This window comes from Prosopis cineraria, unplaced genomic scaffold (genome assembly GCF_029017545.1).
Source record: "Prosopis cineraria cultivar Desert tree isolate PC_DT_omini unplaced genomic scaffold, ASM2901754v1 PC709, whole genome shotgun sequence".
Lineage (NCBI taxonomy): Eukaryota > Viridiplantae > Streptophyta > Magnoliopsida > Fabales > Fabaceae > Prosopis > Prosopis cineraria.
The window spans coordinates 1-14,493 of NW_026556034.1; the positions used below are offsets into that span (position 1 = coordinate 1).

A 14,493-nucleotide genomic window follows, 5' to 3' on the forward strand; every position below is an offset into this window, starting at 1 on the left:
TTTCAAAAGTTGGTGCGATCAATTAGATAACAATGTTTTGAAAAAGTAATATTTTTAATCTCCATCCTAAGTTATAATTGAACTCATGACTATTTTATGGGTACCTGATTTTTGAAATGATGACACTACGGGCTATCACTCTCTCTCCCCCTCCATTAGCTAATACTATTTCATTTTCTAGTATAAGAAAAATCATCACGTTTCTCTTTATTTGTTTTCTCTTTATTTTTATTTATAAATAAAATTAAAAATTTCAAAAGATATTTGTCATATTTTTTTAAATTATCTTTTACAAAGTCAATATTTATTTTTACTCAAAAAATTTATTTCATTAATTACACTATTACTAGAATAATTTAGTCCATTTTTAATTTTTTAGACATAATTATGACACGTAACTAAGTTTCTTAAATTGTGAAATTTAGTTATTTGTTTCTTATATTAAAAAACAGATGAGGTATGGTAGTTTATCATTTTTAAATCATACATCAGTAGTATATGTTATTTAATTTGTCAGGCTTTGGCCCAAATATTATGATAAGCTTAAATTTAAATATTATCGAATCTAATAAACAAACAAGTCAGCTACCATGAAATTCACAATCACTTACACCTTGTGAATCGTGAACATGGTTATTAATTTTTTAGGTTAATTATATAATAAAAAGACAAATTTAACATCTAATCTTAAGTCATAAGCATACTACTTGAAAATGAGTCATGAGAGGAAAGAATGGGACTTGAAAAGGTGTTGTTTTATTTGTCATATGAAAATTTTATAGAGAAATTGTTAAACAGCACTACATCATTTGTAGTTCATTTAATAAAATTACACTAATTTAATTAAAAAAATCTCTTACGTGTAATTATTTTTTTATAATTTTATTTTATAAAAATATCTATTTAATTTCTCATATTTTCTCTTTCCACTGTCATTAATATTAAAATTAATTTATATGTAATATTTTTATTTAATAGATCATGAATAGTGTGATACACAAACTCTATATAAATTTTTTTCAAATTGTATAATATATAGACTATATATAAAAATAATAATTGATTAATGAAGATTTTAATAATAACTAATGGGTACAAAATATCTTTTAAATCCCAATAGAATAAATTTAAGTAGATAATATCTCAAAAGAATGAATCCAAATAGACTGTAACACATCTCCCAAACTCAAATTGCCTTGAGCTTTATTGTTGATGTCAAAAGAAATGTCTTGTGCCACTAATTACGTGTCTAAGTAACAATGTCACTTTCTTATTGGCTGAGATTCAAGATTCGACCTTGCATTGACACGTAAATATGCCTAAGTTGTAATATTAAATCGGGATATTTTCAAAAAATACATAAACTACTGGTGATGTGGGTCCTGGGTGCATGGAAGATATGTGGGATGATGAAGGAGCCAGGTGTCGCTACGAGAAATGGCGAGAAGTGATGCGTCGGATCAATCTCAGAAAATAAGTAATCACATAAAAAGTTGGATTAGATAGCACGACGTCTTTCTTCCGCCACTGGTGTTGTTTGTACCCAATTCTCACACATTAGTCGTAGTCTTTTAATTCCATTTTTTTTCCTTAAATACATCACTTTCATTGCATATTCTTTCATCAGCGTGCACACTACAATAACATGTAATCTACAATATCAGTTTTATGATTCAAGGTCAAAAATATATTATTATGATCTATACGTGTGGTTCATTTTCAGTTTGTGCATTGACTTGGGCTCTCGAACTAAATTTTAATGTGCATATTCAGACTCCAACTAATTTTTAATATGTATAATAAAAAAAATTAAACACATGCCTATTTTTAAATTGAATTTTAACATAAACTAGAATTTACAAATTAATTCGAAGAGATTCATCATTTGTTTCTAAATATTTTGAGAGAAATAACCCTGCTGTCACGGAGTTACTGGCTCGTACCTAAAAAAAAAAAAAGAATTTGCAAATTAAAATTTGGCAAAAGCTTATCAAATTACTCTATGTTCCTAATGCAATTGAGTGCATAAGTAATCTAGATATAAGGAAATTATTTCAACAAATTTTTGCATTTTCCGACTTTGTTTTTGGATTATTATTGATTAGTTCAAATCTAAACATTGTTTGAATTTGGAAAGAAATAAAATTGAATTAAATGAGTTGATAAATAATGAAATAATAAAAATGGTTATATGTACAATGATAAAAGAGTATGAATGATCATTCTTTTTTGAATTAAACAGACATATGCTAACATCTATTAGGTTAGGATTGAACTCAAGGCCTTTAATTTATAAAAAAGTTTACATGCCTCTGAAGTGCATGTCTATCCATCATCATCGGGACTAATGATCATTCTATGACTCCATTTTGTAGTAATTCCTAACTCTTCATTGATTTGTCCCTTATATTTTATTTTATATGAATCCATTTTAATTATATTTCATTAAAACGGATTGATTATTTTTGACCTCTACTAAGAGGCATAGGGCCCATCCTAGTTTGTTGTTATTGTTGTTGTTATGCATTATATTATGTTCATTGTAAATACTGCGGAATAAATATTAAACTACGCAACCCTCGCACTTACACTAGCCTTCGGGCGTGACTGTCAAATCTACATATTCTCCTCTCCCTCCCTCCTCTCCTCTTCCCTCCATTCTCAGAGTTCCGCAGACCTCTAGTTCTCCGGAGATTCGACTCAATCGCCGATCTCCATCACACTCCTCCTCGGAAATCCCTTGTCTTCCTCCTGTGCTAACATGTTCCAGATTTTCAAGGTACGAATTCCCGTTTTTTTTATGGCAACTCTGATACACACTCTAATATAAAATTATTAGCCCACTAATTTAATCATGAAAAACTCAAGTTTTCTTACTCTCCTTGCGTCCTTTCTGCTCTGCTTCGGCCTTTCTCCCTTTTTTCCCCCTTCTCCAGAGATCTTTACAGCTTAGGGGTTGGGATTTTTCTTATTTTCTCGTTCGCTGTCTCGTCAATGTTTCTTTTTTTTTTTTTTTCTCCCTTTATCTCCAGCTAATTTCTGGTCGCTACTTAACGGAATTTTTGCTCCTGCAAGTGCGAGATTTCCAGTACGGTTTCAGTGTTCGAATTCATGACACAGTCCTTTTTTCTCTCGCGCAATTTCTGAGTCTTGAGTAATTGCCAATTTCAGATTGCTAAACGGCTTTTGGTTGTATTCAATGTATGCTCTCAGAATTTGAGCAATGCTAGTTAATTTCGGGTCTGGACAGCTATTATTATTTCCGTAATTTTGGTCGAAAAGGGTTAATAATGCTGTCTCTGAACTGATGCAGTACACCTTCGTGCTTCATCTTCTCTGCATCATTCTTTTTCTTTCTTTCTTTCTTTGTTTTTTTTGCCCTGTTGGGGGTCTATGAGATTCTCCATTGGAACTCTGTGCTTTAGTTAGGTAGGTATTTCTTCTTGAGTACATTAAAAAAGGTTCCCTTTTAAGGAAATGGGATCTGCTTTTTCCCATCTCATCATAAATTATAATAACATGATCAATATCCATAACTGCAACAATATAATAGCAACACAACAGTAAGACTTCCATATTAATATCTCAATAATAATGAAGCAAGGAGGGGGGGAGTAGAATTTATATGCTTCTTATATGATCTGATCCCTCTGAAAAAAACTCATGGGGGTCATGATTTCTACTACATCCCTTGTCTCATCTGCCCAAATGCCTTAAACAATTCAGATGCTGCTCATGTTTTGTCTTTCTGTTTTCATTAGTGCAGGCATGTACAGATAAGAGGATATGATTATGGCCGAATTAAAAATTCAAAAAAGCTACTAAACTATATAAGTTCTGCGCACTGTTGTTCTTATCTTTGGTTCTTTGTTTCTTTCTTTGTTTGTTTTCCTTTTCTCATCTCCTTCTGATGCAGGACTGCTTCTTTCTGACTTGATCGATTAAGCTTTTGACTCGGAAAAAAGAATGGAGGGTGACATATTCTCTGGTCTAAACAATGGTACAACACAAGTCGATGGCAAGATCTTGCAGACATTTAAAAAGAGCTTCGTTCAAGTGCAGAACATCTTGGATCAGAACAGGCTTCTCATCAACGAGATAAACCAGAATCACGAGTCCAAGATCCCCGACAACCTAAGCAGAAACGTGGGTCTTATTAAAGAGCTCAACAACAACATCAAAAGAGTGGTTGATCTTTATGCTGATCTTTCAAGCTCCTTCACGAAATCCATGGATGTTTCATCCGAGGGAGATTCTAGTGGTGCTCTAAAATCTGACGGGAAAGCGGGACACAAGCGACACAGGCCTGCATAGTGTTTGCTTCTTTTTCCTTATTATTTTGCTTGGTGACTGAAGAGATGCAGAACGAGCAAGCAACAACACAAATTGCGTCGAGTTGAGGGTAGAACTAAGATTAGATTCTGTATCTGATACTCTGATCTCTTGTTGTCAAGAAAAATAGAAAAAGATTGATGATTTTCCAGAATCCCTCTCTCACTGTAACCTTGTAACTGTGGATCTAATGGAAATTCCAGCAATGTTTGTGGTACTACTAATTTAGTTTCGCTTCTGTTGTCCCAGAAGAAAAATAAGAATGTCTTTTCTCTCCTCCATTTAAGGTTCATCATGTGATGGAATATAATGCTACTGTTGTGCTTTTGTTCATTTGTCTATCTCTTCCTTGCACACAACTTGATAGCAAGAGATAAGGCTTTTAGCTTCCATAAACTTTTTCTTCGCGTCAAAAGGGTCTTCATAAGCTTTTGATGGGAACTACTCTTCATCAAAAAGCCTTTATTCCCTTTTTTTTCAACTTAAGCTCTTAAGTTTTTGTTGTGACTCCTTAGATCTTACTTTAACTGAGAACTGAAAGTGAGAGAGAAGGGATTGCAGATACTGTTTTAGTCTCTTTTCTCATGTAAACAGTGCGTCTGTTCTTTTTTACCTGGAAGTACTATGCCTGATATTTTATTTCCTTGTTCCTGAGTGTCTTTGCGGGGAAGAGAAGTGCATAGTTTCTCACATAATGTGTGAGAAATGCTCTGAAACAATTGGAAGAAAGCAGCTTTAGATAAATCTTTTTGGTTCCCAATCGCACACCACCACAGAAACAGAATCTCAGATGAGGGATGATGCCCTTTTTGACTAAATTATGCATAAATGTATTGTAATACTAAATGGCAATGACAAGCTTTGGATGGTATTGGACAAGGGGGAAAAACAGAGAAAAAAAGTAATGAATGATAATGGGTTAGAACAAAACACAAGAAGAGTAGTGTCAAGAGACAGATATGAGTGAACAGTGACTCCCAACAACATGACACGGGCCCCAGAGGTTCTCTTTTGGAGGAACTCAGCATCTCCATGCTTATCCCTTTCTTTTACTCTTAGGTTCTTCTCTTTTTTACTTTTTCTGTATTGTTTTTTTACTCCTTATATATATATATATATATATATTATTTATGCAATGAATGCCCTGTATGACAACCTTGATGATTCTCATGTTTCAAACCTCTCTCTCTCTGATTGTGGAGATGTCTTTGTTGGTGCAGCCAGGTGTATGGCAGCCAAATTTCCTGATCTCAGGAGAGAGAGGCCCACATGAGTGATTGCTGAAAATGAATGCAAAATGAAAACTTTCTGCTTCTGATTTTTCTTGAGGGAGAAATCACCTTTTTACTCCATCAGCTCATTTTATTTGGTATTTGATAAATCGGTGAATTTTAACTTTTTATATATTATTTATTAATTTAATCAAATACTCCCTCTAGTGTCATTTATAAATTATATTTTAAAAAATTTATTTAATTTTATTTATAAATTACGGTGTGACTTACTAGATAATATTTAAAATATTTTTAAAATTATTTTTTCGTGAGAGAAAAAATAATATAATATTATTTTTTAAATTTATTATATAAAAATATATTTAAAATTTTACTCACTTTTACTTTTTATATTTTTTATTAATATTAATGAGGTAGGTATTAATGATTTATAAAAAACTGAAGGAGTATTTTTTTTTGTATTGCTGGAGCAAAACCAAAAAAGCCCGATCGTGCAGAATTGGGAATTCTCTGATTGTGCACGTTTTTTTAAGCAATATACTTCGTTGAAAAAGTTGAAACTGGGAATGTGAAACGATTGTGTTTGATAAACAAATAATATTTAAGTTGATAAATTATTAAAGAGGTTATATTTTAAATTATTTTTTTCTCAAACGTATGGTGCATAAATGCATATGACATAAATTTCCGAAAACATGATTCCACGTGTACAAAATTTGAATCCAAAACACTGCATAAATTTACTATTCTGCTGACAGAACAGGTATTTTTATAAAAACTCTGGTCTCTCAGAATGCGTGCCATTTCTTTTCATTCTGGCGTTCTCGTGCAGCACCAGCACTGCAGGCACGGCGGTAAAATCTAAATCTAAGTGGTTAGTAACTATTCATTAACCAGTAAAGAAGATTAGGGGAAAAAAAAAACAAAGAAAGAAAGAAACAGAATCAGCGTGAAAGAAAAAGTATCCCACTCTTTTTAATACTTAAAAACATGCACATGTTGAAGCTTATGCTCCAGGAAAAAGACAGGTGCAGAATCAAAATCAAAATCAGAACAAGGTTGGAAGTGAAGTTAATGGCTTAAAATGACAAGGTCTTGTGCACAGAGATGAAGAGAGAAAGAGTGAGAAAGGATGGGCAAAAGAAGGAAAAAAGGAGGTGGGGGGACCAAAAAAAAATAAAAAATAAAGTCACTTTCATGCAAAGACGCATGAAAGATGTGAGAAGCTCTTCATTCAGAGTAGCAGAGAGTTTATGGACTAAACGACTTTATTATAGATAACACTGTTATTCACTCCAGTACAAATGGTAAACAATTAAATTTGTATTTTGATATATTTAATAAAATATTTTATTAATGACTAATTTGATTACGATTTTGGCCATTATTCCTTTTGATCCAATATATAAACATTTTCTCATAATTAATCTTAATTTAAATTATGAACAACTTAATATTTATAAAAGAAATTTATCATTTTAACATTTGTATTTATTAATCCGGATTCTTGTGCCTTGAGTTTATAATCTTTGTGCTTATAATAAATTAGAACCATGGGTACATAATTTTATGAGAATAAGAATTTTATTAGTATGAAAATTATTATTAAAAGTTGCTTATATTTTGAACCGAAATGAGTGATTTTAAAATAATGCCTAGACTGATTAAATTTTCAATACTTTGATCTTGCCCAACCCAAGGAGTAGCTCGTTATATTTGATGGGCTAAATAATGTGTGATTAAATATTGTGTCACATGAATCTTATCAGCCGCCAAGAAGGGTGGAGCATGAATAATGAATAAATAAAGGGAGGCGCATGAGGATATATATATATATATATATATATATATAAGAGAATAGCATTTATAGGGAACACTAGTTTGAAGTAGCAGTGAAGCATGCCTTGTTTGGGGCAATGATCAAGGGGTTGGAAAATGAATGAGATGTGTGAATATTAAAAGAAAAGGAACAAGCCAAGACAAATAAACGTTGGTATGGAACATAACATGTGGGTGAGGGAATCTGCTTTTGGAGCTTCTTTCACTTTGTTGCTTGCATTTTCAGAAAGTAATTTTAAAACTAGCTCCCCTCTAATAAGTCTACCATGCCCCAATTCCAAACTTGTTTTGTTTTAGTAAGTACTACTCCCTCCTTCTCAATTTATATAATATTTTTGCAGGTGATTCGGTGTTTCGATGTACAAAAATTAAAATTTTATTATTTATATTTGTTCCAATATTACCTTTCCCTCTTTATTATATTCTTTCCCTATTTAATGGTTCACAAATAAAATTATATTAAATGAAGGTTGTAAAATATATTTAATAAATTTTATTATTAATTATTTATATTTAATTACTTGAATTGTTTTAAAATTCTTTCATAATTATATTTAGTTTTGAGGATATTTTGATTGAAATGGATATTTGCAAAGTATTTGAGTCTGGGGAATAATGGTACCCAAATACAAATAATCAAATGACCATTTATTTAAAAATATGAGATATTTTTAATTAAATTTTACTTCTAATAAAGTAGTTAATTGTTTACAAACTAACAATATTTTTTCATATTTATCCTTATTTAATAAAATAGTTTATTTTAAAATAAATATAAAGTGATTTATTTATTATGTCACTTTTGGAAAAAAACACTTTAATTATACTTTAAAAAATTAAAATATCTTATATTTTTCTAACATTCAAATATTTTAAAAAATTTTTTATATTTTTTAACGAATAGAGTAAGGTCTAATAAATAAATGGTATAATAACTTTTTATAATAAGAAGAGTATCTATAGAATTTATTTCTGAAAACAAGAAAGTTCATTTTAATACTATATAGGCAATAAATGCACCTCTATATTAATATCAACATGAAATATAACAATCAATAACAAGTAATGTTGGTACAACCATCCAATCCATGAATCAAATAAAAATATATAGTGTGACTTGTTTGTAATCTTTGCATATGTGAGGAAAAAACTTGTCTAATTGTTCAAATTTAAAACAATATAACTTTTAGCCCACAAACTTTTTCTTAATTATCACTTTAATCATTAAGCTTTGACTGGCATAACCTTGTCATTGTAGTTTATTGCTTCGCTTCGCAAATGCACGGATTATAACAAGTAATACAAGGTGAGTAGAGTATCATTTCCATAATTTTTTTTAAAGTATGATCAAACAAAAGACATTGTGAATTTAATTAAATAAAGCAACATATAATTAGGTAAAGTTGATTTTGCAAGCTAAATTAACATTGAAAAATAAAAAAAGATAATGATTCAAGACTTTCTGAAAGTAATTAGGCTTAGGATTATTCATCTCCCTTTATACTTCAAAAATATTCAATTAAGCCCCAATATACCTTGCTCTTAATGATAAATTATGCTAATCAAGGATACTAAATTACCCACAAGCACTCTCTCAACTCTCAATGTGTTTAGTTTAATTGATCTCTTAATTAATTAATTAATTAAACTTTAATTTTCCTTACAAATCCTATGTGATTATGTGAGATTAATGAATGTGTTTTCACCTCATTAACAAAATCATCCATTCAACTTGCAAACTTCAAGTTCTCACGTAATTTAACTCAAATTTTACACTCAACCTAACTCTCTTGAGCATTAATCAAATGAACCTAACAATATAATTGATGGTCAGTCAACTAGAAGCATTAAGTATGGAGTAAAATCAACACAATCACATTACTAATCACAAATACAAAGAGAAAATGAGTATTTAATCCATACAAAGAGTTCAAAGTAATCATAGAATCAAGGGTTTAGCTACACATGTTCATAAAACCCATCAAAAAAATACAAACATCAGCACAAACATTGAACAAAAAAAGAAGAAGGAGAGTGGATAAGAAGAACCAAGATATGAACACAGAATCTCTTTCAATCTTTAAACCCAAGCTCAATCTCCTCAAAAATCCATGCCCTAACACACCTAAAGCTCCAAGATACTTCCAAGAAGTCCAAAATGTCAACCAAAATTGAGAATGTGTCATGTACAAAACCCTAACTTTATTAGATAAATAAAATGTTCCATTTTGCTGTCATGCCGAAAGTCCTGACTTTAGGACGACTTTGCTCTATTTTTTACTGTTTTCTTAATTAACGAAATTTATTCTCTTTGACTTGACTTCTTTATCCAAAAGCATCATCAAGGGTCCATAAATGCATTTAACCAAACCTTAAACCAAAATATCAATAAATTAGTTTTAAAATACCAAAATATAATCATGGTTTGAATTTCTAAGATAATATGCACATTTTTCAAACTCGAGTATTCAAAATACATATAATCGTGCCAAAATTTATGAAAAATCCAAGGAGAATGTGCTTAAATGACATGAAATTTTAGACATTAATATTTATTACATGAATAAATTGATTATAGATATTGGGTTGCATTGAGTAAACAAATTACAACCATGATTTAATTTTTTTGAATAGAGCCAATAATTCATGTCAATCAAGCATAGTTTAGGTTTAAAATAACTGAACATGTAAAAAACTTATACAGCCAAGGTTGACTCTAACATTTCTATCTTTTGAGCTTGTTTAAATACTTAAATTGTTAAATATTATTTTATTTTATTTTTATCTAATTTCAATTTTATATTAAAAATTAAGATTTTTCATACAACAAAACACTGTATAGCACCTTTTTTCCCATCCTTATTTTTCCTTAATATTTAAAAAAAATATTCAAAACAAACAATTACTAGAATATTAAAACTTTATTTAGAAGCATGAAATGTACGAATTAGGAGTCTATCAGAGCATTTGTGAGAGATGAGAGAAAGTTGAAGTGACGATTAAGCTCATTTTATTGATAATAAAAAGAATTCAAATATTCATAATAATCTCATTAAGGTTTTGGACTTGGCTTAAATTTTTTTTTGAGATCATTCACGTTGAATTTTTGGAATATTAAAAAAAAAATGAAAGGTCGTGAAAAGGGCACTAGAAAGAATGAATTTAGATTCTTTCATATCTTAAATCCTTTTATTCAATAAATGTCTGAATGACAATTATTGAATTTCATTGACACTTGAAAACTATTAAGACAAACTTCATTTAAAAATTCAAAACAACCGTCATGGTCAAAACGTCCTTAATATATATTGTCTCTTTTAAAAATTTAAAATTAGTATTTCTTGATTATCATATAACAAAATATCTAAAAACTATTTAATTAAACCGACAATTGTTATTGTACTGCATGAAATATTGATTGAATGGGTGAATTTGTGCGACTCTCTGTATCCAAATCTGAGAAAGAATGAGGTGAAGGTGAGGGAGTTTTTAAGTGTAAAGTTGAGAATGAGAGATTATTCTCAGGAGAGGCGTAAACGTTGGAGGGGGTTGCTCTTCCATGATTCGTCATCTCCCTCCCTCCCTCTCATGATACTTCACCTTCCTTCCTCACTCTTGCCTTCTCTCTCTCTTTTCCTTTTAGTTTGAGAGAGAGGCTCTAACTGCCTGATGTTACATGCAATTAAATTCACAATCTTTTACGTATAAAAAAACCTTACATGTCATTAAATTACAAAACTATTTGTCCTCTTGTTCTACTTTTTTTATTTAAAAAAACACATTTGTAATGTCATTGATTACAGACACCAAAGATTACTGGTAACTATAAAAGCATTGTGCTTTATGGTCGGCTTCAAGGTTGTTGATTAGTAAAAGAGTTGGTACAAAAGAACACATTTCACATATAATTGGTAAATTGGGGGAAAAAAATCTAACGTAAAAAGGAGTGGCAATATTTAAGATTGGTTGATGTAGATTGGACGTGTAAAGTTTCAAAACTAAAGTTCATGGGTCCAGAGACAAATCCATATACAAGGTAGGGTCATATCAATAATCCTTTAGAGAGAAAGAAAAAAAAAAAAACTTTTACCTGTTAGAAACATTTTGAAATAGAATTTAGGCCCTTCGTTTATGCTTATTTTCAATTTTGGTCCCCCTCAACCTGCTCTTGCATGTGTTGCTGGCAAGTCTAATTTTTTATTATATATTAATTATTAAATTCAACTTTATTTAATATTTCTTTTAATTTTACTTATAAATTATTTTTACCAACTTCATCAATATTAATATAATAAAGGTATGAGAAATAAAAATAAATAAAATTTTAAATATAACTCTCAAATAAAAAGTAAATCAAATCATATAATATTATTTTTTTATCTTTCTCTCTCTTACTTTTTAAAAGTAATTTAAAATAAAATAATTTTATCAATAAATAATTTATAAAGTGAATTAAATTATATTTTTAAAAAATAACTTATATACTAAACTGAAGAAGTATGATGCTTCTTCATCTCACATCTACACACTTGGCCATCATATTCTAATAATCTTCCCTTTGAGTATAAATTTACAAGCCTCTCTCTCTCCCCTCTATATATATATATATATATATTATATAGCCAGATACAAGCTTTTTATTACAAAAACGCCATAAACACTAAATCCATATTCTCCCATGTCCTACTTCTACCCATCTTCTCTGAAACGATATGTTCCTGTTCCTGGTATTTTAACAACATACAAGCGCAGACCCACATTATCCGAAGTCTAAACTCCAGTCTTTTCGATTAACACGAATAGCACTGTTTTAGTACGGATCCTAATTCTTCCTCGTTTCAGTAACTCAACACATGGCGAACCTGTTTTCAAATAATAAATTTAAATTAATGTCATGCTATAAATGTAACACCTTTTTTTTCCCCTCATTTTGTACAAGACACGACGGTCTGCATTAACCGTACTTAGTAATACTAAGTATTTTGTGGATTTTGCGATTTTGATTAATATCACGAATGAAAAAGATCCATTTTTAAATATTAACAAATGCCCTAGATTCTAGTTTTTAATGCAAAAAGTGATCATTGGTATCAATATATAAAATAAACTTTATTACTGGTATTATTTATAAGTTCTAAATAGCATAATTTTGTTATTTAAATCATGTAGGGCAAGTAAATGAGCCGTATATCTTCAAAAAGAATGGACCCAAAGGCCATGGGCTTTTCAAAAGTCTCGTTCACTCTCAAACATTCTGGTCATTTGGGCATTATCTACTTGAGTCGAAAAGAGATGCATCCTGGTCATTTGGGCTTACCGAGGTGACGAACTTGTGTGTTTTCATTTCCCCCTTTTTATTTAACAAGTAATGTGATTACTGTACCCAAAAAAGGGAAAGAAGGAAAGGGTGTCCTTAAAAATGAAAGTGTTACAGGATAAAATGTTTGGATTTTTTGTTTTTGTTTTTATAGTAATTGGTTTTCAATGTTTCATGTCACTTTGAACTGGTTCAATTTGGTATGATTAGCATGACGAGTCTAGTCGAGATTTGCAATTTTCGAAGAACGGAGATCAGCTTACTCAAAACAAGTCGATTTAAACACAATACATACATCTATCCCAACATAGACACAAGCGCACATATTCATAGTTTTAAACTGGTGAGCGACTGTGATCACCCTTGGAAAGAGGAAGGGTTTTGTGTCACCAGAGATTCGAAGTCTCTGACAGCTAGATAATATTTAGAAAAAAGTGATCTGTAGTTCCTTATAGTTTCTCTCAATCTTAAATTAGGTCTTTGAAATTTTTTGTTTTAATTGAGTCTTTATAATTGGATCTAGATATTGTTTGGACTAGAAAAAATGCCATGGGTCAAAAGTAAGAAATGCTAAGCCTAATGCATGAATTCCCCAAGTTCAGCCCAATTCCAGGGGCTCAAGAGACTAGAGTCGATAATTTCAAGTCGCGTTTGACGAACTAGCCTAAATTCACTAGAAAAAATTTAGAGTCAGGATTTAAAAAATTATAATTTTTTTTATGTTCGGGCCTATTTGAGCTACCGAAGAAATTGGGCCAAGCCCGATTAGGTTCGGGCTTGGCCCAAATACCTGAATAAAAAATTATTTTTTAAAAATATATAAAATATAATAAATATTAATTAATTTTTTAAATTTTAAGTCATTTTATATTAAAATATTATATATTTAAGTTCTATACATCATTTAAGTATAAAAAATATATATTTTATATTTTTTATAAAATAAAATAATTAATTTTAAAGTTAAAAATTTGATCGAGCTTATTTCGGTCAAGCTTATTCAGGCAGAGCTCGAATAGGCCTGGCTTGCTCAAATTTTCAACCCTACAAGGGACTGAACTTCTAATAAGTTAACAAAACGTTATGTTTGAGAGGAGTGGCAATCAAGTGTGAGGGACGCAACTTGTCCGTTTGTAAAATTTGGAACACTCACCTTGCCAGGATCCTTCACCAAGGCACACCCATCCTCCACAAGTAGGTGTGAATAGTTATAACTCTTGGTTAGCAAGCAAATTCAAATTTAAAATAGAGCATCATTACCTACTCATAAAAAGTAATGAATGAGTAACTAAAAGTTCTTTCCAACACTCTTAATAGACTAAATAAATCAAGCAACTCAGTTGATTTTGCGTCAAATACAATTTTTGCTTGGTGCAATCCTTTACTTCCAGTTTAGGTCTCCTATATTCTTTACCTTGCCTTCTCCTTTGATCATTGTAACATTTACATCAAACTCACCAATGAGGAATGAACAATGACTTCTTCGCGAACTCTTTAACTGTTCAAGTTTTGATAGCTTAGGCACTTAGAGGACAAAGCTCATTTGGCATGCTAGGCATGCACAAGGGGCACAACACTCCGAAATTAGATCAAACACAATTGTTAATGTATGAAGAATAAAATTAATAATGAATTAGTAACCTTCCCAAAACAAAAAATCTTTTAGAGTTTATAAAAAATTTTATTTAATACTTTTGGAAAAAGTTAAGAAAATAATTTATTCAAAATTTATATTTTTATTAATTTTTTATGAAAATTCTATATACATAA

General features: G+C 30.3%; 1 protein-coding gene across 2 annotated transcripts; it reads left to right on the forward strand.

Moving 5' to 3' along the window:
* Window positions 1-2,586: 2,586 nt before the first annotated feature.
* LOC129298099 (protein ELF4-LIKE 4-like) lies at window positions 2,587-4,556 on the forward strand. 2 transcript variants are annotated; one of them, XM_054936516.1, is made up of 2 exons: window positions 2,587-2,779; window positions 3,917-4,556. In XM_054936516.1, exon 2 carries the CDS (start codon window positions 3,967-3,969, stop codon window positions 4,312-4,314), a length of 348 nt encoding a protein of 115 aa, XP_054792491.1. In that variant the 5' UTR covers window positions 2,587-2,779; window positions 3,917-3,966; the 3' UTR covers window positions 4,315-4,556. The 2 variants fall into 2 exon arrangements, with proteins under 2 accessions (XP_054792491.1, XP_054792492.1); XM_054936517.1 differs by lacking the exon at window positions 2,587-2,779 and adding an exon at window positions 3,661-3,766.
* Window positions 4,557-14,493: the final 9,937 nt, after the last annotated feature.